At 40.6% G+C, this 23,477-nt stretch overlaps 1 protein-coding gene across 4 annotated transcripts in view; it reads left to right on the top strand.

Annotated features, from left to right (window-relative positions):
- Positions 1-23,477, top strand: part of LOC128561396 (S-adenosyl-L-methionine-dependent tRNA 4-demethylwyosine synthase TYW1) — a 197,139-nt gene that overhangs the window by 90,958 nt on the left and 82,704 nt on the right. For 3 of the 4 annotated variants that reach the window (XM_053555541.1, XM_053555539.1, XM_053555543.1), the window contains one exon: positions 9,723-9,900. In XM_053555541.1, coding sequence (XP_053411516.1) covers positions 9,723-9,900 — 178 coding nt within the window. Of the gene's footprint in view, positions 1-9,722; positions 9,901-17,127; positions 17,686-23,477 lie in introns of those variants that run through there. The other variant, XM_053555542.1, reaches the window with a different exon arrangement.

Raw genomic sequence — 23,477 nt, 5'->3', positions numbered from 1 at the left:
TTTATATAATGGGATGATGGCTGAGGATGTGTTTCCTGGACATACTGGATCTGCCTGAATGCAGTCTGTGGGGAGGAAGCAGCCCCGAAGAATAGCTACTCAGTTCTTCGTTTTGAGATGTCCTTGATACGGAATGACGATCTGAGTTTTGATACTAGTTTTTCGATCTGAGTTTTGATAATAATTTTTCTGACAGGAGCATTTTTGCAAAGGTACTTTACATGGACATAAGTAATGAATAAATCATGAGGCAGACTTTGTTGACATTAATAAAATGTGTTAGGTGATGTCTGTGAGTATATGTTCTTTATATTTTGTCTGCCAAGCTTGTTTGAAGGGTTGTCCTGTGCAGAAAGTGTGTCTTACGTTACTGATTAAAGTAAGCCCAAGGTTACCTTACTTTGGGTTCTCATGTTGTAAGAAACAAAAGAATTTTAAGATATATATTGTCTTGTAGGAGGATGGTTGGATACAGGATAGTAAGGGGGAAAGAATAGAGCATGTCTATGGGTAAGTGAGTCCTGAGTAGGGGTTGGAGTGTGTAAGAAGGAGGGAATGATGTCCAGAAATTCACCAACTGCCACCAATTTCACTCATAAAAAATAACATTTATACGGTATCTATTTTAACCTGGTAATTCCCACAAAGGATTTATACCTTGACTGATTTGACAAAATGATACCATGTCAGTACAATATCTATTCATTTAATCAGCACTAAATGTGTTACAAAGATTTTCAATGTAGAGCTGGTTGATATTTGTACACTGACACTGTTCAGGTTCGCAAAGCAGTATTTCTTTAAGTCAGTGGAAAACAGATATGTGTTTGGCGGTGTGGTGGGTGTAGCAAAGGAGTGGGAGCCTTTTCAAGTTGGAAGGCCACATTAATTTAATTGTGATCAAATAGGGCCGCAACCGAGAAACTTCAGGTAGGTATACTTAAAAATGTACGTTATTCTGTAAAAATCTACTATGTACTTAATAATTTGAAAACATGAAAACTATTTGTTAATTTTAAAATTAACTAACTTTTTAATGACTTTGTCGTATCTGCTTTTTGCTGGCAGGCATTTGAATATTTGGTTGCAGCGTGGAGTTCTGCCCCCTCTAGTTGGATATCAGTCCTTGGTGACCTTAAGGGCATCTTGATTTGGGTTAGATAGGGGAATGTAGATTCAGGGCACTAAGCGGTTGAAAAGCAAGAAAGCATTTTCCAGGTATGTTGCTGAAAGTGTGTATTCTACTGCATGTTTCCACATTTCAGTTGGATCTTTCTTAGCATCAGACAATGGCTTTTACATGTCATCGACTGAGAGCTCAGTTCCTTCTGTCATGCCTCAGTGATATCAACTGGTGAGGCTGAAATGCTAATCTGAGTGTGATGTTATGATTCTCAAAGTCGGCGAACCTTTCATTGTATTCTCCAATTAATAGGTCTGGAACAGCTGCTCATTCTTCAGATGATTCTCATATCATCCTGCTCATTAACAGCCTTTGCTAAATGGGGAAAATGTTCACTTGAATTTTTTTTTTTTAACCACATATGGTATATAGACTTAGTTTTATCTTTTTTTTTTTTTTTTTAGAGACAGTGTCTCACTTTATCACCCTCAGTAGAATGCTTTGGCCTCACAGCTCACAGCAACCTCTAGCTCTTGGGCTTAGGCGATTCTCTTGCCTCAGCCTCCGGGTAGCTGGGACTACAGGCACCCACCACAACGCCTGACTATTTTTTTGTTGTAGTTTGGCCGGGGCTGGGTTTGAACCCACCACCCTCGGTTTGTGGGTATATGGGCCCTACTCACTGAGCCACAGGCGCCACCCTGACTTAGTTTTATCTTGCAAAGAAATATTCAAGTCATTTTGATTTGACGTGATATCACACAGCAATGCTGCATTCCTATAGAAATCTTCTTTCAATAATTCACATTGCTGATTTTGTTCTTAAAAAAATTTTGTTCTCACACAGATACAATTTTGGCTAATACCTGTCCCTGCAATAGCCACTACATTTTAAAATGATAAGGCAAATCCACATCTTCAACTTTAGCATGTTATGAAACAGATGAAACTGATGATGCCATGTTGCATTCGAAGGAATATAGTTAACAATACTTATAACTTGTTGCAAAATGTGACTTCAGATAGTAGTCTTAGCACAGAAATTTTGCTGATCTCTGTACAATGAAACTTGAAAGATACAAAGATACAATGAAAAGAAGTGAGAGCATCAGGTGGCGTCTATGGCTCAGTGTGTAGAGCGCTGGCCCTATATATCGACAGTGGCCGGTTGGAACCCGGCCCTGGCCAGCTAAAAAAACAGCAGTGGCAACCACAACAAAAAATAGCTAGACGTTGTGGCAGGCACCTGTAGTCCCAGCTACTCGGGAGGCTGATGCAAGAGAATCGCTTAAGCCCAAGAGTTGGAGGTTGCTGTGAGCTGTGACGCCACAGCACTCTACTGAGGGAGACATAGTGAGACTTGGTCTCAAAAAAAAAAAAAAAAATCCTGCACCAAGTTGTTAGTATCAGTTGATTCATCCAAAGTGGTTGAATAACATATATTTTCCTTTTGAAGTATTGCATGAAGTTGTTCTGATAAGTTGAGTGATCACCACTCATGGTGGTGATCAGTTATGTTTCTCCTTGAAAGAGGCAGTTGTTTGTACTTGGAAATGTTATCAGGACTCAAACATCCGACAACTTTGACAATGCATTCTTTTGCAATTTCTACATCACTGGATGGCTTCCGTTTTTCCTGAGTATATAAGCAACTTGCTTAGTTGCTTCAGTATCATTATTTCTTGTTGCTGCTTGAAAGAATTGTCTTTGCTTTTATTTTCATCTTTTAATTTCTACAATACAAGCTTTTGTGCCTCTCCCTCTAATTTAAGATATTTGTGGTCCTATGAGTGTTGTAATACTCATGAGCATTGGATTTCTTTAATGTTGATACTGCAGTATCACTTTTCTGCAATACTGATGTACAAAGTAAACAAACCATCTTATCTTTGGTAGAAACACAATAATATTGCAGTTCTCAACCATTAAAAAATCTGTTTCCTTCCTTCAGTGTTCTGTGAGCTTTCTTTGACATGATGGTCTGTTAAGCAGATAGGATTAAAAAATACTGTCGATCTGTGCAATTATTCACCAATTCTACTGCAAGCAGGGATATAGTGCATAATTGTTAAAATGCGATAACAGACTGGGGTATCCACCCCCATAAACTCTCTCGCCAACCAGCTTCGTGCAGTAGCGGTGCCAGTCAGGCGGGGGAAGTTAGAACCAAACCCTGAGCACAGTAGCCATCAGTTTAGCCCTCATGGCTTACTAATGTTCTAATTGTGCTGTGCAATCTGGGAGGATTATTTCAGTGAGACTGATTTTATTCTTTAGTATTTCAAATACATTCATTTTAAAAATAAAATAAAAATATAAAAGAAGAGCAGAAGTGTATTACTACAAATGAATGCATTTGTTCTGTAAAATTTGGATTCAGTGAAAAGGCTGCACTTAAGGCCCTAGAAGGCACTATGTGGCCTTCAGGCTTCAGGTCCCCACCCCTGGGGCAGCGTGGGGACATAAATGAGTTGTTTCTGTTTTATTTTTTCACAATGAGTAAGAGCTTTCTTAATTTTGAATTTTGGGGTTGTGGTGACCATTGGTTTAATGTTTTTACTTTATTCTGAGCTTCAGCAAGCCATTACTTTGTGAAAATCTGTCTTATTGCTATAATAGTCTCAGTGACTCTTGCTCTGAAACTATAGTATTCTTTTTTTTGGTTTTTGGCCAGGGCTGGGTTTGAACTCGCCACCTCCGGCATATGGGACCGGCGCCCTACTCCTTGAGCCACAGGTGCCGCCCGAAACTATAGTATTCTAATAGAAAAGAAAAAAACCCTAATTACTAGAGGGTAAAATAAATAACACTTAAAAGAAAAAAATGTTACATGTTTTCTTCTAGAACAGTGCTCTTCTGGCAATGCTGTAGAAGTTTAGTATTTTAGAACGTTGGTTGTGTTTTCTATTCTCTTGGCTCTCGGCAAAAAGTACTATAATCTGTTCAAATTGGTGGTTGTTGATTTTATTGTAGACATTCACTAGGCAATGAGATTTTATAACTCTACTAAATTACTTATACTAGGCTTTATAATGGTTATAGTCTAAAGTTTTCTTTTTCACAAACCTGAATTCTCTCTGCACTAAGTGAAATCTCTGTTTTATCTTTCATTCATCCTGAGGGGAGAGGTGTAAATAAAACAGGTCACCCTACTTTCTGGCTACGTCAGCCTCAGAATCAGGCTGGTGAGGCTGATGCTTAGAGACTGTGGGTGAGTCACTTGCCTCTTCTGAACCCAGCATCCTCACCTGACTACAAGCCTAACATGGACCCTACTCTTGAACTCAAAAGATGCAGACATCTAACTCCAGATCTTTTGTTTCCCCAGTGGAGAATCTACTCTCTACCTTCCTCACACCTGGACTTCTCACCAGAGATTGGCCTGGAGAAGTGACATATCTCCTGCTGAATAAGCCCACGTGTGCCCTGTAGGAAGGAACTTCCTCCTTCTCCTTTGACACCCATATTGGAATTTCTGTTGGCGCTCCCATACTATTGATTACCTTGTGTCCCCGGTAGCTTAGAAATAAACAAAGAATCAGAAAACCAAAAGGAAATGTGATTTCCAGTTTTTTTCGTTGGCATTTAGAATACATTTTCCTATAGGAAAAAGTATTTGAATTAGAATAAGTGATACTGAAATCGATTTATTAGTACTATAATTTAGGTATATTACAGATTAATGACGGTTTGGGAGTTTGCAGGGGCAATTTATTTTCATTTTAATAATACTATACTTATGGGAATATAAGGTTCAAGGTTAAACAGAAATGGTTAGGAACAGAATTCTTATAAATTGGAAATTATAGGCAATTTCCAAAGCCTTGAAAGCCTTTCAAAGCCATTTCCTTCTTAGTTTATTATATCCTGATCTCTCCATTTTAGCCACTTTTTGGAGTTCCACTCTTCCGGCTCATTAATTATTCCCCTCGCTCTGGCTTGAAGCCCTTTGTTTGCTAGTGTGCTTTTCCACCCACCTGTTCTCTCCTCTGGGTCTGACCCAATCATTTGTGTTTTATTTCTGTGTGGGATGGAACCGTTTGTGGGTATTGTTGCTATTGTCTCTGAGTTTCCAACTTTGACTAAACGGCCAGTCTTGAGCAGATTTTGAAGATATTCTCTGATTTTTTAACTACTTCTCTTTTGTGCTGCTATTCTCAATTCTGAGGGCAATCATTGTCTTTTCAGTTATTGTACTGAGGCATTAAAATATCTTGGTTTTCATGACCTTTATTCGCTTTCTCTTTATACACATGCAAAATTAACTTTATATTGATGAAAAGTGGGTCAGAATTTCAGTGCCACTCAGCATCTTTTCCAAATGCTGCCTGCCCCCTTCTAAGTACCACCATGGCGGCAGGGTGGAATCCTTCCCTGAGGACAGGGGTGAGGTTTCTTTAGCTCAGTTTTTCATCAGTTCAATAAATATCAAGTGATTGAACATTGTTTGTCAGGAATATTCTCAATGCTAAAGACACATTTGTTGCTAGGTTTTTTTTCCCCCTTATACTTTAACCTAGAAGTGAAGTACTGCAAAAAATAAAAGATCTGTAGCAGATGGTTTTTGCAAACTAGGTATACTAAAGCACACATCATAAAGAAGTGTGGAGGTGGGGAAGAGAACACCACCTGCTAATTGTTTTCTGAAAACTTATTTATGAAAAACCTCAAAACTGTTACTGTTTTTGGCTTTCAGGCATTCAGGGTTCTTGAGAAGATCTTTGGCTAGGAACTATGTTGTTATGGGAAGAAAGAAGAGAATGCTTTATTTGTGATCAGCCCGAAATTTAGACATAGAACTACTGAGCAATACATCACTTTTTTTTGGCATGCTGTTCGGTTTATTGTTATGACATTAGGATAAAAAAATCTAGAATCTTAAATTTTTGCTTTGGCATCTTTCCGTGAGATAGATTATGCTCCTTAGTTTATCTGACTGTAGCTGTGATTTTCTGAGATTAGGAAGAGAAATGCTAGAAAACTTACTTCATCAAAAAACCCCATAAATTAGAATAAGGAAGCAGCAGAGTTTAGTTGTGAACGGGTTAAGGTATGGGAAACACGAAGAGAACAGATTGTGTGTGCGCGTGTGTGTGTATCACACAGATAATGGGAAATGGCACCATAGATTTGCTACTGAATATAGTATTTCCTGTTAGCTCTCTGTTCCTTCTCCAGGAGTTCTTTCCATTAGAAATTTGGATGCTACTTCAATGTATAAACAACTACACACCCACGAGAAAGAAAACACAAGTAGATTGTAGTGAGGGGGAGGGGAGAGGCAGGAGAGGGTGGGAGGAAGAGGGACGGGATCTCACCGGCCGTGCACAATGTGAGGGTGTTCAGCACACTCCCTGGGCCAAGGGCTCAACTACAACTTGAACTTCACCTTAGAGATGAAAATAATATAACCTAAACATTTGTGTCCTCATATTGATCTGAAATTAAAAAAAAAAAACATATTAAGCCAATTTAAAAAAAAACCATATTAAGCCAATAGAAAGTTCCTGAGCTTCCATGACAATGCAAAAATATATGGGTTGTTATTTATGAATGGACACGGGAGTTAAAAAGCAGGAAGCTAATGGTGTGTTCAGTCTCACATTGTTCTGTAATTGTTTTGTGTTAATTATATATTCAGTCGTATATTGTTGGCTAATTGGTCTGTGTCAATTACATATTGTCCCTAAAAAGAGAAAGGAAATTTGGAAGCTGTTTTAGTTTCTGTCATTCTTCTTTGAGGACGATGGGAGAAGACGTGAAGTGGAGTCCTGAACGCCTGGTCTAGGGAAGGACCGCTGCAATAGCCTCTGGCAGTGAGCCTGGAGTAGGAACGTTGCTTTGATGAAGTAGAGAACCAGGGTTGCACATTTCTTTCTCAACATTTTACTTTTGAGAGAATCAGGATAATTTAAAAACTGCAGTATCCATTACCTTAAAAGGTTCATCCACAGGGATTTGGGTTTTTTGTTTGCTTTGCTTGTGTCTGTGGTTGTCTAAATGGGCAAGAATATTTATAATACTTTGAGTTGCAACTCTCCAGAAAAGATGGTAGTTGGCCTCTTTGATTTTAGATTTCCCCCATTCCTCCCTGGCTGCTCCTTGGCTGATCCCTCTTCCTTTCCTCAGAATGGTGAGTGTTCTAGGACTCAGTCTCTAGGCCCCCTGCCTGTCCCTAAAAGTTTTCTTTGTCAGAGTTGATGGCAACTAATTGCTTCCGCCAAACATTTTGCGGAAGTCATTAATACCTCTTCTTCTCTCATACCCTACATCCTTTCCCTTCGAAAATCCTCTGGACTAAACTGTTAACACGGATCCGACTGATGATGCCTTCATGCCACTTGCTCTGTCGCCACCAGCATTTCTTGCTTAGAGTAAATAAGCATCTGCCTCTTAACAGATTAGCTTCTCTCCTTCCCCCTCTTTTTAATTCTGTTTTACCTTTCTACTCCATCTACTCATCACTTCTTATATTATAGAAATCTATATCCAATTTGGTAACCATTAGCCACAAACAACCCTTTTAAATTAGTGAAAATTAAATAAACTTAAAATTTCACTCCCCCATTCACACATTTCAAGGGCTCCACAGTCCCATGTGACTAGTGGCTACTGTATTAGGTAGAGTAGAAAGAGATCCTTTCCAGCATCACGGAAAGTTCTATTGGACTGTTCTGCTGTAGAATTTACTGATTTATCATGTTTTATGTCTCTGTACCTCATTTGCTAAACTGTGAACTCTAGAAAGGCACAGACCTTTCTCTGTTTTATTTACTGATGGAAAAATCTTCTAAAACTGGGTGTGGCACATAGTAGGTGATCGATATATATTTACTCGAATGGAATTACCATTTCAAGTAATTAAAATATTTGGTTTCTTTTTTAATTCACAAAATAAAAATATTTGCAGTTAATGTGTTTTAAATGCTGATATGCTGGGACTGCACCCCACTAAGTATTTCATGTAGCTCATTTCATTTAATAATAACTGTGTGTGTGTGTGTGTGTGTGTGTAAAGTCTCCCCCCCAACCCCTTTGGAGACAGAGTATCTATCAATCTGTTGCCCCAGATAGAGTGCGGTGGTGTCTTAGGTCACGGCAACCTGAAACTATTAGGCTCAAGAGATCTTCTTGCCTCAGCCTCCTGAGTAGCTGGGACTATAGGTGTCCACCACAATACCCTGCTAAGTTTTTCTATTTGTAGTAGAGTCCAGTCTTGTTTTTGCTCAGGTTGGTCTCAAACTCGTGAGGTCAGGGAATCCATCTGCCTTGGCCTCCCAGCGAGCTAGGATTATAGGTGCGATGATGGTACTCAGTCTAAAATCCCTATTTTAAAGATAAGGGAATGGACTTGAAGAGAGAGAGAGAGTCCTGACCAGGGACACAAATCTAGCTTGTGGTAGAGCTAGAACTTGAACCCAGTGCATCTGACTCCCAGTGGCCAGGAGTTCTGCTTTCTGAGTTTTAGGTTAATTTTGGAGTTGAGGTTAAATCTGCCTTTCTACTCAGCTGCGCTGATGGAGGGATTAAAATTAATGATACTTTTTTCAAAAAGGAAATGTTACACTTAATGCTGAGTTGTCTTGGCAACACAGACTGAGTTTAAGGATCAAGTTTTATTTAAAACCCGATTCACTTGAGTTAAGATCTTAGATTTCAATAACCTAAAAAATTATTCATCCATCCAAAAATACTGACATGAAATGCATTCTCAGGATTGCGGTTAGTCATAAAAGAAGATATCACCTGCCACTTTTAGATTATTCTCATTTTAGCCTCTGTTCTGTTGGTTTCATCTCTTGGGTATGTACTTGCACTTGCTTATTTCCAAGTAGATTGTGTGTGTGTGTGTGCGCATAAAATAAAATTACTTCTTTAGAATTAAGGTACAACCAAGCTGTGAAAGTTAACTTTCTTTTCTGTGGGTTCTTTATTGTTTTTGTTAAGGCGGCAGTTGCTGGAATTTAATCACTTTAATAAGCTAGGATAAAGATGATAAGAGTGAATCCTTAATGAATATTTCTCATGTGCCAGGCGTTCTGCTAAGACCCTTTGTATGCATCATCTCATTTAATACTCACAGCTCACAGCAACTTCAAACTCTTGGGCTCAAGTGATTGTCTTGCCTCTGCCTCCCAAGTAGTGACTACAACAGGCTAATTTTTCTATTGTTAGTAGAGATGGGGTATTGCTCTTGTTCAGGCTGATCTTGAGCTCCTGAGCTCCCACCTCAACCTCCTAGAGTGCTAGGATTATAGACATGAGCCATCACGCCTGGCCCATCTTATTTAGTCCTAAAAGCTTTTTTATGAAGTGGGTACAGCTCACAGCTAAGAGCATTGAGTTTCAAAGATGGCCAATAGGTGACTAAAAGAGCATATGGAATGCTTCTCCCCACCCCCGGGCTCCACGAGGTAGCGGTATCCTTCAGAGAGGATATATTTTTCACAAAGAACCTAGCGATAATTGACTTAGCAATATCTACAGTAAAAGAGATGAATTTTTATCTGCTCTAAACCCAAAGAGTCATTAAGAAAAACTAGAGTGACACCCTCCATCTGTGCTTACTTGGCTTGTTCCTTTTTACTGTCTTCTGCAGGGGTACCAGGTGTCCAAGCAGAGCGCTTTGAAGAAGGGATGACAGTAAAGCACTGCGCTTTGTCCCTTGTGGGAGAACCAATAATGTACCCAGAGATCAACAGGTTTTTGAAGCTACTCCACCAGTGTAAAATCTCCAGTTTCCTGGTCACCAATGCACAGTTCCCCGTGGAAATCAGGTGAGTCCTTCAGCCTATTGACATGTGCTGCCGGAATCTATGTCTGACTGCAAAGCACAAATAACAGGCACTAGTACATTCAGAGAGGATTTGCTGATTACTTACTACGTACAAATGTTGGGCTTTGGGAAATGGCAGTATTCCTGTTCTTCAAAAATCCATTCCATTAGAGGAGATCTCATTAGTTAAAGGAACAGAGGCATAGACAGGGGAATTGAAAGAAGAGAATGTGATATTTTCCAGATAGGAGAAGCAGAAAACTTTCTAGGGAAGCTGTTATTTAATTTGGATCTTAGACTATATCTGGGATTGGTACTTGGGGAGGTAGGAAACTACACACACACACACACACACACACACACACACAGCATATATAGATATATAGCATATATATATATAGATAGATAGATAGATAGATAGATAGATAGATAGATAGATACATAGATAGATAGACAGACAGACAGACAGATAGATAGATAGTGTGGGCTCAACCTCATATTCTTTCCTCAGCCTTCCGAATAGCTAGAACTACAGGCACCTGCCACAAAGCCTGGCTAGCTTTTCTATTTTTAGTAGAGACAAGGTCTTGCTCTTGCTCAGGCTGAGCTCAGGAAACCACCTGCCTTGGCCTCCCAGGAAACTATATTCTTGTAATAAGGAACTTCTTGAGGATGACATGGAGTTGGGGGTATTTGTGATAACTGTTAAGTAAATATAGTTCTTCTGGATCACAGAATGTACAAAAGAGTGGCAGTTGGAGATCAAGTTGGAAAGGTTGGGAATAGATTGTAGCGGACTTCAAATGCTGTTCCTTAGAAAGATCTTGCGTTCTGCAGAGTGATCTGCCAGCATGGTATGAAATAGGAGCAAGAAGCAGCAGGATAGGAGATTGGAATGTTTGTGTAGGTCAGGGTTACAAGGGTGGGAGTTAAGGCAGTGAGAATGAAGATGAGGATGAACAGAGGTATCTTTTGGGGTGTAGAAATGATCTGTTTTGCCTTATATTTGGACTGTGCATATAGCATTAGAAGTGTTAAAATTTACTTAGCTATTATTTATCTGTGCTTTTCCCATTAGATTGTAAATTCCTTTAGGTCAAGCCCCCTGCTCATTTATCTTTATACCACTAGTACAGTGCCTGGCACACTATAGGTGCTCAGTAAAGGATGACAAAATATTGGGGAAATAGGAATAAAAATCAATGATCTTTTTAAATTCAAATTTGTTTTCCAAATACTGGCTAATAAGGTGTAACATGAAAAAAAAAGGTGAAAAAAGTATCCTATGTACTCAGCCCTACTATGAAACTAATTTATGGCTTTCACATGAAAGCTATAACCCAGTTATAACCTAAGAATAGGGGGAAGGGAAAGGGGGAGAGGGAGGGGAGAGGTGGGCGGAGGGAGGGTGATTGGTGGGATTACACCTGTGGTGCATCTTACAAGGATATATGTGAAACTTAGTAAATGTAGAATGTAAATGTCTTAACACAATAACTAAGAAAATGCCAGGAAGGCTATGTTAACCAGTGTGATGAAAATGTGTCAAACAGTCTATAAAATCAGTGTATGGTGCCCCATGATCGCATTAATGTACACAGCTATGATTTAATAATAAAAAAAAAGGAAAAAAATAGGTGAAAATAATTACATCACATACATATATACGCACATATAAAGTCAGCTTAAAATTTAGAAAATAAAAGAAATGATTAAAATTATTTGCAACTGGGCAAAATATGAAAATCAGTGCATTGTCATGAAGATAGCTATAGTATTGCTTTTTGACATTGCATAAAAAGCTTTCATATACTTATTTATATGTTTATTTTTTGAGATGTCACTCTGTTGCCCAGGCTAGAGTACAGTGGTGTCATTAGAGCTCACTGCAACCTCAGAGTCCTGGGCTCAGGTGATCTTCCTGTCTCAGCCTTCTGAGTAGCTGAGAGTCCCCAGGGTCTCCAAATGCCAGGCCGAGGACTGGGACCAGTCCATGGCCCGTTAGGAGCCAGGCCACAGAGCTCTGCCGTTACCCCCGACACACACAGTCTATGGAAAAATTGTCTTCCATGAAATTTAGGAACCCAACTTCACACAGGAGCGGCAGTCGATGGAGTGAAGCAGTGTAATCTGTATTTACAGCTGCCGGTAGCTTCCCGTTGTTGGCATCACTGTCTGAGCTGCCTCTGCTCCCCACTTTCCTCCCCATGGAAAAATTGTCTTCCACCAGTCCCTGGTGCCAAAAAGGTTGGGGACCACTGGCTGGGACTACAGGCACGTGGCTACTGTATCTGGCTAATTTTTCTATTTTTAGTAGAGACAGGGGTCTTGCTCTTGCTTAGGCTGGTCTCAAATTTAGGAATCAAAGTCTTCTCCCACCTGTGCCTCCCAGAGTACAAGAATTTAGTATGAGTCACCATGCTTGGCCAAAAGAGAAAATGGTTTTAAAAAGTCAATCTATGTATTTTACATATGGTCACCATTCCTTTTTGTTTATTTATCTATTTTTGTTAAGCAGGCCTGGGCCAGGTTTGAACCAACCGCCCCTGTGCACAGGGGCCGTGCTCTAACCACTGAGCTACAGGCACCCAGTTGACACCATTCCTTTTTAAAAAGTTTTGTTAGATTTAAAATCTTTGTATTCACATTCATTGTTCATGGCGGGGAGAAATTGGGCTAGAGGGTGCTTGTGGTATATATTATCAAAAGGGAGAGTCTATCTCAAATTTAAGAGATATATGCCTAAAAATAATTCAATTTTCTAGAAATAGGTTGTAGGTAATTCTTTGAAAAGTGATAACTGGAGACATTGATTCATTGTTTGATCAGATGTGGAATTCCTTGTGGATGCATCATAGATTGAGGGCAATTATAGAATATGAACTTGAAAGTGTGCAGCAAATGCCACACATGGTAAAACGTCTCTTCCTGGATGGCTTCCTTGTGCCTGCAGTGGGGTCATCACAGGACAAGATGCTGGTACTAGCTTTGATTGCCATGTTCAACCAATAGATGAGATACAAAGGCAGATGATTCCAAGGAAATATTTCTCTCTTGACTAACCCAGTCTTTAAGGGTAGGTACTGACTGGGAGATTAGGATGGAGATAAAAAGGAAAAAGTAAAAGATGAGCGAATTTCTCAGATCTTGAAACCAAGGGTTCATTCCCTACTTTGTGAGGAATAATTGAGAAAAAAGGGATGCTTAGGAAAGGGAAGTTCCTTTTGGGGGATTTTCTTTTTATTTCTTTTTTTTGAGACAGAGTCTCATTATGTCGCCCTCAGTTGAGTGCTGTGGCATCACAGCTCACAGCAACCTCAAACTCTTGGGCTTAAGCAATTCTCTTGCCTCAGCCTCCCAAGTAGCTGGGACTATGCCTGCCACAATGCCTGGCTATTTTTTGTTGCAGTTCTCATTGTTGTCTTAGCTGGCCATGCCTGGTTTGAAACCACCAGCCTTGATGCATGTGGCCAGCGCCTTAACCACTGTGCTACAGGCGCCAAGTCCTATTTATTTATTTTTTTGAGATAGAGTTTCACTTTGTTGCCCTTGGTAGAGTACCGTGGTGTCACAGCCAACAGCAACCTCAAACTCTTGGGCTCAAGTGATCCTCTTGCCTCAGCCTCCGAAGTAGCTGGGACCACAGGCACCTGCCACAACGCCCAGCTATTTTTAGTGATGGGGTCTCGTTCTGGCTCAGGCTGGTCTCGAACTTGTGAGCTCAGGCAATCCACCTGCCTCAGCCTCCCAGAGTATTAGGATTATAGGTGTGAGCCACTGTGCCCAGCCTCTTTTTGGGGTTTTAAAAGCATTCTCAGAACTGAGGGTGCCATGGTTCAGGTACAGGCATAGAAGTTGTGTTGCATCTGTTTTTAAGTTCTAGCCTTCCCTGGGTACAAGAGAGAGCATGTAGAAAGTAGCCATTCTAGGTCTGGATCTTGAAAAGTTGGCATATCTTCATTATCCATTGACATACCTTCTAGACACTGGGAAGAACAAAACCAAAGCTGAAATACACAGATTTTTTTTTTCTCCTTCAAGCTTTTTTTTTTCTTTTCTTTCTTAAAATTCAGAATATTACAGGGGTACATGTGTTTTGCATAGTTTGCTTTTGTGTATTTTAAGCCAGAGTTGTAAGTGTGCCCTTTACCCAGAAAGTATGCAGTGTACCCATGAGGTGTGAATTCCGTTCTCTGCTCTCCCATCAATTTGAATTCTGTTGAGTTTTGTTCCCTTGTGTGTATATAAGTGTTGATCAGCTAGTTCCAATTTAGCATTAAATACCTGTGGTGTTTGTTTGTGCATTCTTATTTATTTATTTATTTATTTATTTTTTGTAGAGACAGAGTCTTGACTTTATTGCCCTCGGTAGAGTGCTGTGGTGTCACACTGCTCAGAGCAACCTCCAACTCCTGGGTGTAGGTGATTCTCTTGCTTCAGCCTCCCGAGCAGCTGGGACTACAGGCGCCCGCCACAACGCCCGGCTATTCTTTTGTTGCAGTTCGGCCGGGGCCGGGTTTGAACCCACCACCCTCGGTATATGGGGCCGGCGCCTTACCCACTGAGCCATAGGTGCCGCCCTGTTTTTCCATTCTTGAGATATTTCACTTAGCTGAATGGTCTCCAGTTTCATCCAAGTTGTTACAAAAGATACTAGCTCTATAGATTATCACTAGAATCTAGGAAGGATTTCTGAGAATGAGCCTGATAGTGGAACAAACATAATCTTTAGGTGTATCTTTCTCTGAAACAGAATAGTCCTACTGGCCTGGAAATAATGGATGTGCCCAAATGTGTTAAATATAAGATAACCTACCAACCCCCATATTTTCCCAATGAAAGATGTGAGTTGTTCAAAAAAGTAAAAAGAAGAGTCCATGCCAGATACTAAGACTAGTCATTAAACTGCAAGTTTCACATCCTCGGGACCAGAGTAGTAAAACAAGAGAGTCCTCAGATGACCCCTACTTTTACACTAATTTTCATGACTTGACACTTCTCTGAGTTTGCCCTGGGCATGACCTCTCCCTACTCCCATGGCCCAAGAAAAAGCAGAAAGAAAAATAGTTCTCTAAGTGCAAACAGTATTGCTTATTTCTGTGAATCAGGAAAAATCGAAATACCAGTTTTTCTATTTATTTTTATTTATTTATTTTTGAGACAGAGCCTCAGGCTGTCCCCCTGGGTACATCACAGCCCACAGCAACCTCCAACTCCTGGGCTCAAGGGATTCTCCTGCCTCTGCCTCCCAAGTAGCTGGGACTATAGGTGCCCGCCACAAGGCCTGGATATTTTTTGGTAGCAGCTGTCATTGTTGGTTGGCAGGCCCGGGCTGGATTCGAATCCGCCAGCTCAGGTGTTTGTGGCTGGCCCCTTAGCCGCTTGAGCCACAGGCGCTGAGCCCGAAATACCAGTCTTTTCTAGTATCTTAGTTTCTTTCAGAAAAACAAGGCTATGAATTGAATAGTATAACACAGAGGTCACAAATTTTAGGAATTTCCCCTAATGTTGATAATGCTCATTCTAGACAATAAGTCAACTCATTCAATTCAGCTATTAGGTGAACCTCTTGCAACTATTTTATCTTTGAGTGTACACTGGGAACTAATAATGCTGTCTGGGTGGTTGGGCGGCTTACTAAGATTTTAGTTTTCTTTTTTTGAATTAAATCATAGCTGTGATTTAATGCAATTATGGGGTACAATGTGCTGGTTTTATATACCATTTGAAATATTTTCACCAAACTGGTTAATATAGCCTTCACCGCATTTTCGTAGTTATTGTGTTAAGACATTTATATTCTACACTTAGTAGATTTGACATGTACCTTTTTTTTTTTTGGCTGGGGCTAGGTTTGAACCCGCCACCTCCGGCATATGGGACCGGCACCCTACTCCTTGAGCCACAGGCGCTGCCCTGACATGTACCTTTGTAAAATGCACCATAGGTGTGGTCCCACCAATTACCCTCCCTCCACCCATCTTCCTCCCTCTTCTCCCCTCCCCCTCCTCTTTTCTCCTTCATCTTGGGCTGTTAAGATTTTAGTTTTAATTAAAAAATTTTTTTTCTTGGCAACTACAACACCACCCATATTTTTGGTATTTTTTGAGGAGAATCGTGGCTTTGTAGACTGGTCTTCTCTTGGCCCAGGTGTAAGCCTTACTTCAGCTAGTTGCCTTTTCAGAGTACTTAACTTTTCCCAAACAGCGTTTCAGTCCCTGCTCCAGCTTTAGAACATATGGCTTTTAACTGACAGTTCTCCCACCAAGGGGCCTTTTCATAGTGAGCAGCCCTCCAGGACTTGTGGGAGATGGTCAGCACTGTGCAGATTCCTTTGGGGTTAGGTGATTGCAGTTTGCAAGAAACATATTAGGCAAATGAAAATGCTGTTGCTCTCCGTTTGAGTAGCTTTATGAAATTGTTTGTCAAAACAGAGGTTACTGAAAGTGACAAGAATATGTAAGACAACTTGGTGTTAGTAATAGGGTGGTTGTGGTTGAACAAGAACAAAGCCGTTGTTCAATAGGAGTGTACTGATATATTTTAAATGTACCAGTTATCTTTTGCCATAATTGTCTACCTCAAACTGTGTGGCTCAAACTAGCGATCATTTATTTAGCTCATAATTCTTCGAATCAGCTGGGAGTCCTTTTGGTCTTGGTCAGGTTTGCTGGTCTCAGTGTGGCTTAAGTGTCTAGTCAGTTGGGGGATCCGTATCCATAGGGGCTGGCAGGTTTACCGAGGTCTTGGCAGAGACACTGGATTCTCTAGCAGGCTTCCCTGAACTTCATCACATGGCGGCAGGGTTTCAAAGAGCAGCAAGCCCCAGTGTGCGAGCCTCTTTCAAGCCTCTGCTTAGATCACATTTACCCATTTCCCATGCGCCAAAGCAAGTCACATGGCTGAGCTCAGTGTTAGTGAGGCATGGGCACTCCTGGCTGCTGGGCAAGGGAACATACATGGGTACCAGGAGTGAGGAGTTAATGGCCACATTAGCCGTCTATATATAGCACAACAGACTGTACTTGTCAAGAGTATAACCGTGAGCCTACTGGGGCTCAGTATTCTTCAGAAGTCAGTTGAAAAGAAATTTATAATTATGTGCATAGCCGAGAGGTATGTAATCCATCTAATCCTAAGGGCAGAGGCCTCTCACCAGGAATTGATAAGAAGGTTTTGTGTGTCCTGTAGCATGTTTCAGAACTTTCTTTTTCTTTTTTTGAGCCAGGATTTAAACTCAAGAAGTTTTGCATAGAATGTGGGTTTCTGACTTTTTGAAAAGAAGATATTCTGGCGGAAACCATCAGGAGCCAAGTAATAGTCATCTTTCCCATGCAGCCTGTGCTCTTCCCTTTGCTGCCCGCCTGCCCATCTTGCCATCTCCTCAGCCCCAAGGCTGAGTGTCATCTGCCACTTGTCAGAGGAATTGCACTGCTGATTTTCCTACAGCAGAGAAATTTCTGTCACTGTTTCTAACAGAAGTGAAATAATGAAGGATAGACCGAGAGTGCCACACAGTCCAGGAAAAATGGAAGAAAGCCTATCACTTTGAGTAAGGAAAGAATATTCTTGTGTGTTTCATATGTGATCTGCATTTTGGTGTCCAAAGAACCTTTTTCCTCTCCCATAACTTGACTTCTTTTATGTCCTCTGCCCCTGCAGACATGTAAGTTTAGAACTTTTTACTGAATACCGTACAGTCAGAGAGGGGCACCGCAGCTGAGGTCATTGTTCCCAGAGAGCCCTCCATGGAGTTATCTCTTACAAACTGCTCTGTGCTATGATGCTAAAGATGTCCGTAAGAGCAGAGCTCTGAAAACCGTTGTGTTATAAGATGGGGAAGTTGTTGAGGACCATGTTACACAACACTGAAGAAGTTTCTTTGTGGGTAAATCTCGGAGAGCTAGTTTCTTTTAACCTGTGGGCATTTGAATCCTATAACAGCACCTCCCTCTCTATGAGTGTGCTGGAGAGTTTAAAGTCAAATTTGTAGTCCTTTGTAGAGTCATTGTTAGCTTCACCTTTAGTCCACTTTTGTTTTTTATCATAATTTTTGTATCTATTTATGTTATTCTTGTTTTTTTTTTTGTAAGTACTATAAATCTGTAGCTTCTAGCTGGTAGCAGGTTTATCGTAAGAACACAGAGCTGTGTTCGTGTAACTATGACTTGTGATTAATATTTAACTTCTCAGTCCTGCCCTCCACCACATTTCCTCCATGTGTACATTTACATTTGAGAACCTTTTTCACTGAAACTAAGTATGAGCTTCACCTCATTCTGCTGCTGGTTTGGTATTTCTGTTATTACGTATGAAAAGTCCGATTTCTGTAAGTACTAACTTCGACAGTTGTTATCTCTGTCATTTGACTTTGATTTTTTTTTTTTTATTGTAGAGGTACATCTTCATTCTTTCAAATGTGCGTTTTGGCTTGTGATTGTCTTTTGAAAAATTTTTAGAGCAATTTTTGTGATGGTTCAAGAAGTTCTGTTTTGGTGATTTTAATCTTGAAATTGAGCTTTGTGGGTGACCTAAGACCAAGGTGGGGAATGATGAGCTGAAAGCAGGAGTGGAAACAAATCCATCTCAATCTATGTGTGAATTTGCAATAAGGTTTGGCTTACTATTCCAGCAATATTGGACCACTTCAAGCAAATCAGCAAGGTAAAGAAGCTGGATAGATGGGTTCCATGTGAATTAAACCAGTGCCAGAAGAGAAACATCTTGAAGCTTGCCTTTGTCACAACATAAAGGCAAACAATTTCTACACCATAATGTTATGTATGATGAAAAATGGAATCTTTTTGACAGGTGCAAGCATTTGGCATAATGATTGGATAAAGATGAAGTACTAAAACACGGTCTAAAACTCAATGACTTTAATAGACTATCAATAAAGAGCCTCAGAGCCCTGTGCGGCACCTTCAGACATGCCAATATATTTATAATGGGAGTTCCAGGAGGAGAGCAGAGAGAGAAAGGAGAAGAGTAAAAATAGTCAAAAAGGGGCGATGCCTGTGGCTCAGTGGGTAGGGTGCTGGCCCCACATGCTGAGGGTGGCGGGTTTGAACTCGGCCCCTGCCAAATTGCAACAAAAAAATAGCCGGATGTTGTGGCGGGCACCTGTGGTCCCAGCTACTTGGGAGGCTGAGGCAAGAGAATCACCTAAGCCCAGGAGTTTGAGGTTGCTGTGAGCTGTGTGACGCCATGGCATTCTACCAAGGGCGACAAAGTAAGAAAGACTCTGTCTCTAAAAAAAAAAAAAGTCAAAAAGCTCTTTGTATATTGATTCGGAATGATGCTCATAAGGTAATGTTCGTAGTTTCTTTTTTTTTTTTTTTTTGTAGAGACAGAGTCTCACTGTACCGCCCTCGGGTAGAGTGCCGTGGCATCACACGGCTCACAGCAACCTCTTAACTCTTGGGCTTACGCGATTCTCTTGCCTCAGCCTCCCAAGCAGCTGGGACTACAGGCGCCCGCCACAACGCCCGGCTATTTTTTGGTTGCAGTTTGGCCGGGGCTGGGTTTGAACCCGTCACCCTCGGCATATGGGGCTGGCGCCCTACTCACTGAGCCACAGGCGCCGCCCATGTTCATAGTTTCTTACCTCTTGTGCCCAAAATTGTTCCCAAATTTTAGATAGGCATTATTGTACATACACTGTATTTTATGTAATACTTCCAGTACCCAGGACCCATACACGTGTAATTAGTTCTGCAATAAAGGCCAGGCGTGATGTCTCACACTTGTAATCCCAGCACTCTGGGAGGCTGAGATGGGTGGATTGCTTGAGCTCAGGAGTTCGAGACCAGCCTAAGCAAAGTGAGACCCCTGTCTGTACTAAAAATCGAAAAATTAGCCAGCCGTTGGGGTAGGCGACTATAGTCCCAGACTATAGACTATGAGGCAAGAAGATTGCTTGAGTCCAAGAGTTTGAGGTTGCTGTGAGATATGACATGGCACTCCAAAAAAAAAAACCGTATGCTTATTCTCATAAATGGAAAAATTAAGAATGCAAACAGCTTCGTGAGTCATATTTTGCTTCCAAGTAAGTTTGGCTCCAGACTTAGAAAAATGACCTTTTGGTTTTAGAGCTTTTTGGTTTTTGGAATTGTAGGGTAAGGGGTTAGTGGGTTGGTAATAAGGGTGGCGGGAAGGCCAGGTGCAGCACAGTGGAGTATGTTATCATTATAACCCATCCTTCCCACTGAGTCCACTTTACTTTCTCCAGCACTGATCTGATTGTATTCTTGCTCACTTAGGTCTTTAGTAAGCCAGGCCTAACCTGGCAAGGCATGAGACTTGGCCGCAGACACCTCCCAGTCCTGTTTGCCATGTTAGCGTCACTGGGGATAAACTGTGATTCCTTTATCCTGATGCATCTTGTGGACTGAGCCTTTGCTTGCTGTCTCCTTTGTTCATCCCTAGGAATGGTCTTCTCATTATCTTCCTGATAAAACTCTATGTCCTTCCATGGTTAGCTTTGACTTTGACTTTATTTGTTATGCCTTTTATATGATTTTCCCAGTCAAAATCAACTTGCTTCTTCATTTATTCTCACTACACTTTACCCACTTTAGTCATGGCACTGAGCAATTGGTGGGACATAAATATCCAGGGGTCAGGCTCTTGTGCCCAGTGTGCAGTTCATAGTAGGTCCAGAATAAATGTGGAATGAAGTACATAAGCCTTTGAAAAGGAATTAAGTTCAGAATTTGTCTCCGAAGACTTGTAGTTTTGGCTTCTCGTTCGTAATATGCATTTCTTCAATCATCTGTCTTGGATTTTTCATTTTATGAACTACTGTTTGTTACATTAAACTGCAGTGATTTGAATACTGAGCCATGCTGTGAATTACCCCATTGTGATGCAACAGTGAGCAGAACGGACCCACCCTGGCGTTATTTCTGGGCTTAATTCTCATTGTTGACACTTAACTCTGTGGATCTTTGCACAAGTTACTTGACCTCTTTGAACCTCAGCTTTATCATCTCTAAAATGGACAGATATAGCAACTGTCTCCCAGTTTTATCGGGAAGATTCAGTGAACTGAATGAAAAGGGTATAGTACATAGTACCAGCACATATTCAATAAATGGTCATCCTTCATCCTCTTCCTCTTCTCTTCCTCCTGAATTATTTGCCCTGATCTAACAGCCCAGGTTGTCTCAGAGAAATGGGTTCTAATAATAATTGGATGTTTGGGCCACTCTGGTTATTTTTTTTTTTTTATCCCAAGAGGGATATCAGAGTTATTATTTACTTGGATTTCTTACAAACATAAATCCCCACCTCCACCTTTTTTTCTTTCTGTAGGTATTGTTAAACCTCCTACCTTCTGAGCTACAGTATTTGGAAGCTAGAATTGGGAATAATTCTAAAAAAGGGAGAGGGGCATGGTGCCTGTAGCACAGTGGTTACCTGTAGCACAGTGTTTACGGCGCTGGCCACAAACATCGAGGCTGGTGGGTCTGAACCTGTCCCCTGGGGTCGGCTAAACAACAAGACAACTGTAACAAAAAATAGCCAGGCATTGTGGTGGGCACCTGTAGTCCCAGCTACTTGGGAGGCTGAGGCAAGAGAATCGCTTAAGCCCAAGAGTTTGAGGTTGCTGTAAGCTGTGATGCCAACAGCACTCTACCGAGGGTGACATAGTGTGACTATGTCTCAAAAAAAAAAAAAGGGGAGAGGGATTTTTATGTGCAATTGTCAGTACATTTCTAGATATGATAATTTTCAACTCATTTGAAATTACAACAAAGGGCCATCAAAATAATCACATCAAGAGTCATGGGGCATTTTTACTGGGGATTGGGCTTAAGGTTGTATAATTCACATGTCCTTTTTAATTGTTCTCAGCAGTGATCTCCATCACCGGAATTATTAGGATGATTTTAATGATAAACATTTTCTTATTTGGGGGGAACTAAAATGTTATCTCTGTATAGAATGGAGACAGATAAATGGCAATGCTGGGAGCCTTTTTGTAGACAGAAATAAGATCCCTGAGTCTCAGAAAATTTTTGCAGGGTCTCTTTGCTACTTTTGAGCTCTTTAGAAATGAGCTCTGTGATCCTAGGGACCTTCTCTCTTTCCCATTCTTCCTCTGTTCTCTGGCAAGAGATCAATAAACGTCTTTGATTGTAGCCCCCCAGACATTTAGTATTGACTAGAATTCCTTACTGGTACTGTCAGTGTCCATGGCTTCCTTTTTTGTAAACTTTAGAGGTTTATAAAATAAGTATGGCCTTTGGAATTTACTTTGGAATTTCCTATCTTAAGTAGTTATGTTATAGGGAAAAGGTCAGCCCTGTTTCCATTTTGCATCAGGAAGCTCACAGAAGACGTCCTGAATTAGATGATGGCAGCCAGCAGTAACCATTAAGACAATCTTTTTTGTTGTTGTTTTTTTAAAGACCAGTTAAGGCAACATAGTTTGTTCATTGTTAAGGAGTCTCCCACCAAAGGGGTGAAGAGACAGCATGCTGCCATTACTGACGCTTTTGCTATGCATTTTCAATAATGTTTGTGCTTTGCTCTGTGATGACATGTTACTGAACTTTGAAGGGTTCCCATTGTATATTAGTGTTGCAGAGGCCTAAAAGTAACAAGAGACTGCCTGGATTTTAATAGCCTCTCTCCCACCTTTGGGCAGAACCTTTCTACTTTTATAGCTGTAGGCTTAGACACTTCTGATTTTTTCTATGTGTTACTAAGCCATATCATTGCATGCATTTGTTTAGCCTATGTTCCCTTAAAAGTTCTGTCTGCTGATATCAATAATACCCACTAAAAAGTCACTTTAACATTTGCCTATGTGTCTGGATGAAATGAAAAATAATGCCCCTGCCCTTCGGGGCCTGATATTCAAGATTGACAAGGTTGATACTGATATATGTAAAAGGCACATAAACCACTTTAAAATAGTGAATTAAATTTATAGCATGTGAATTATATCTCCATTTTTTTAAAATGCATGGACTTTGAAATAAAAATGCATAAAATTCTAGGGGTAAATGTGGAATAAACTATGGAATAGTTATAAAAAATTAATAGTGGGAGAATTTGAACAGGATTATTAAGGGGGAATTTTTTTCTCTTCTGCTTAGTGAAGAGAAACGAATTATGAGATTCATGAAAGGAGAAGAGGAGAGTCTTTGGAAGTAATGCAGTCTAGATTCAAAGCAAGAAATCAAGTAGGTAGGAATGAAATTATGAAATGAGTCAATGATTTGAGAAAAGTGGAGGGTGAGCAAGTAGTCATGGAAATTGATTGAAAAAGTAAGGAAAGATAAGAATCTCCAACATCCATTTTTCCTGTGGGTTGTGTTGTTCTGGCTTTGCATTGCTTATAGCGCCTCACATTGGTCCTTGACTTTCAATCCTCTCCACTTTTGGAAGCATGGGTGTGGCTCTCTGCCCTTCAATAAGGCTTGAGCTTTTGGGGTTCTTTCTTGTTCCTTAAAAGACTTCTGTCAGCCAAGTGATGATGGGAGGTGCCCCATCAGCATAGAGCCCCCCCCCCACCCGATTGCAAGGTTTCTACTGTGTAACTCTTGAATTGCAGAGTTAATGGGG

Source organism: Nycticebus coucang, chromosome 12 (assembly GCF_027406575.1).
Source record: "Nycticebus coucang isolate mNycCou1 chromosome 12, mNycCou1.pri, whole genome shotgun sequence".
Taxonomy (NCBI): Eukaryota; Metazoa; Chordata; class Mammalia; order Primates; family Lorisidae; genus Nycticebus; species Nycticebus coucang.
Note: the sequence above shows the minus strand (reverse complement) of the source record. Positions and strands in the feature narration are given on the sequence as shown.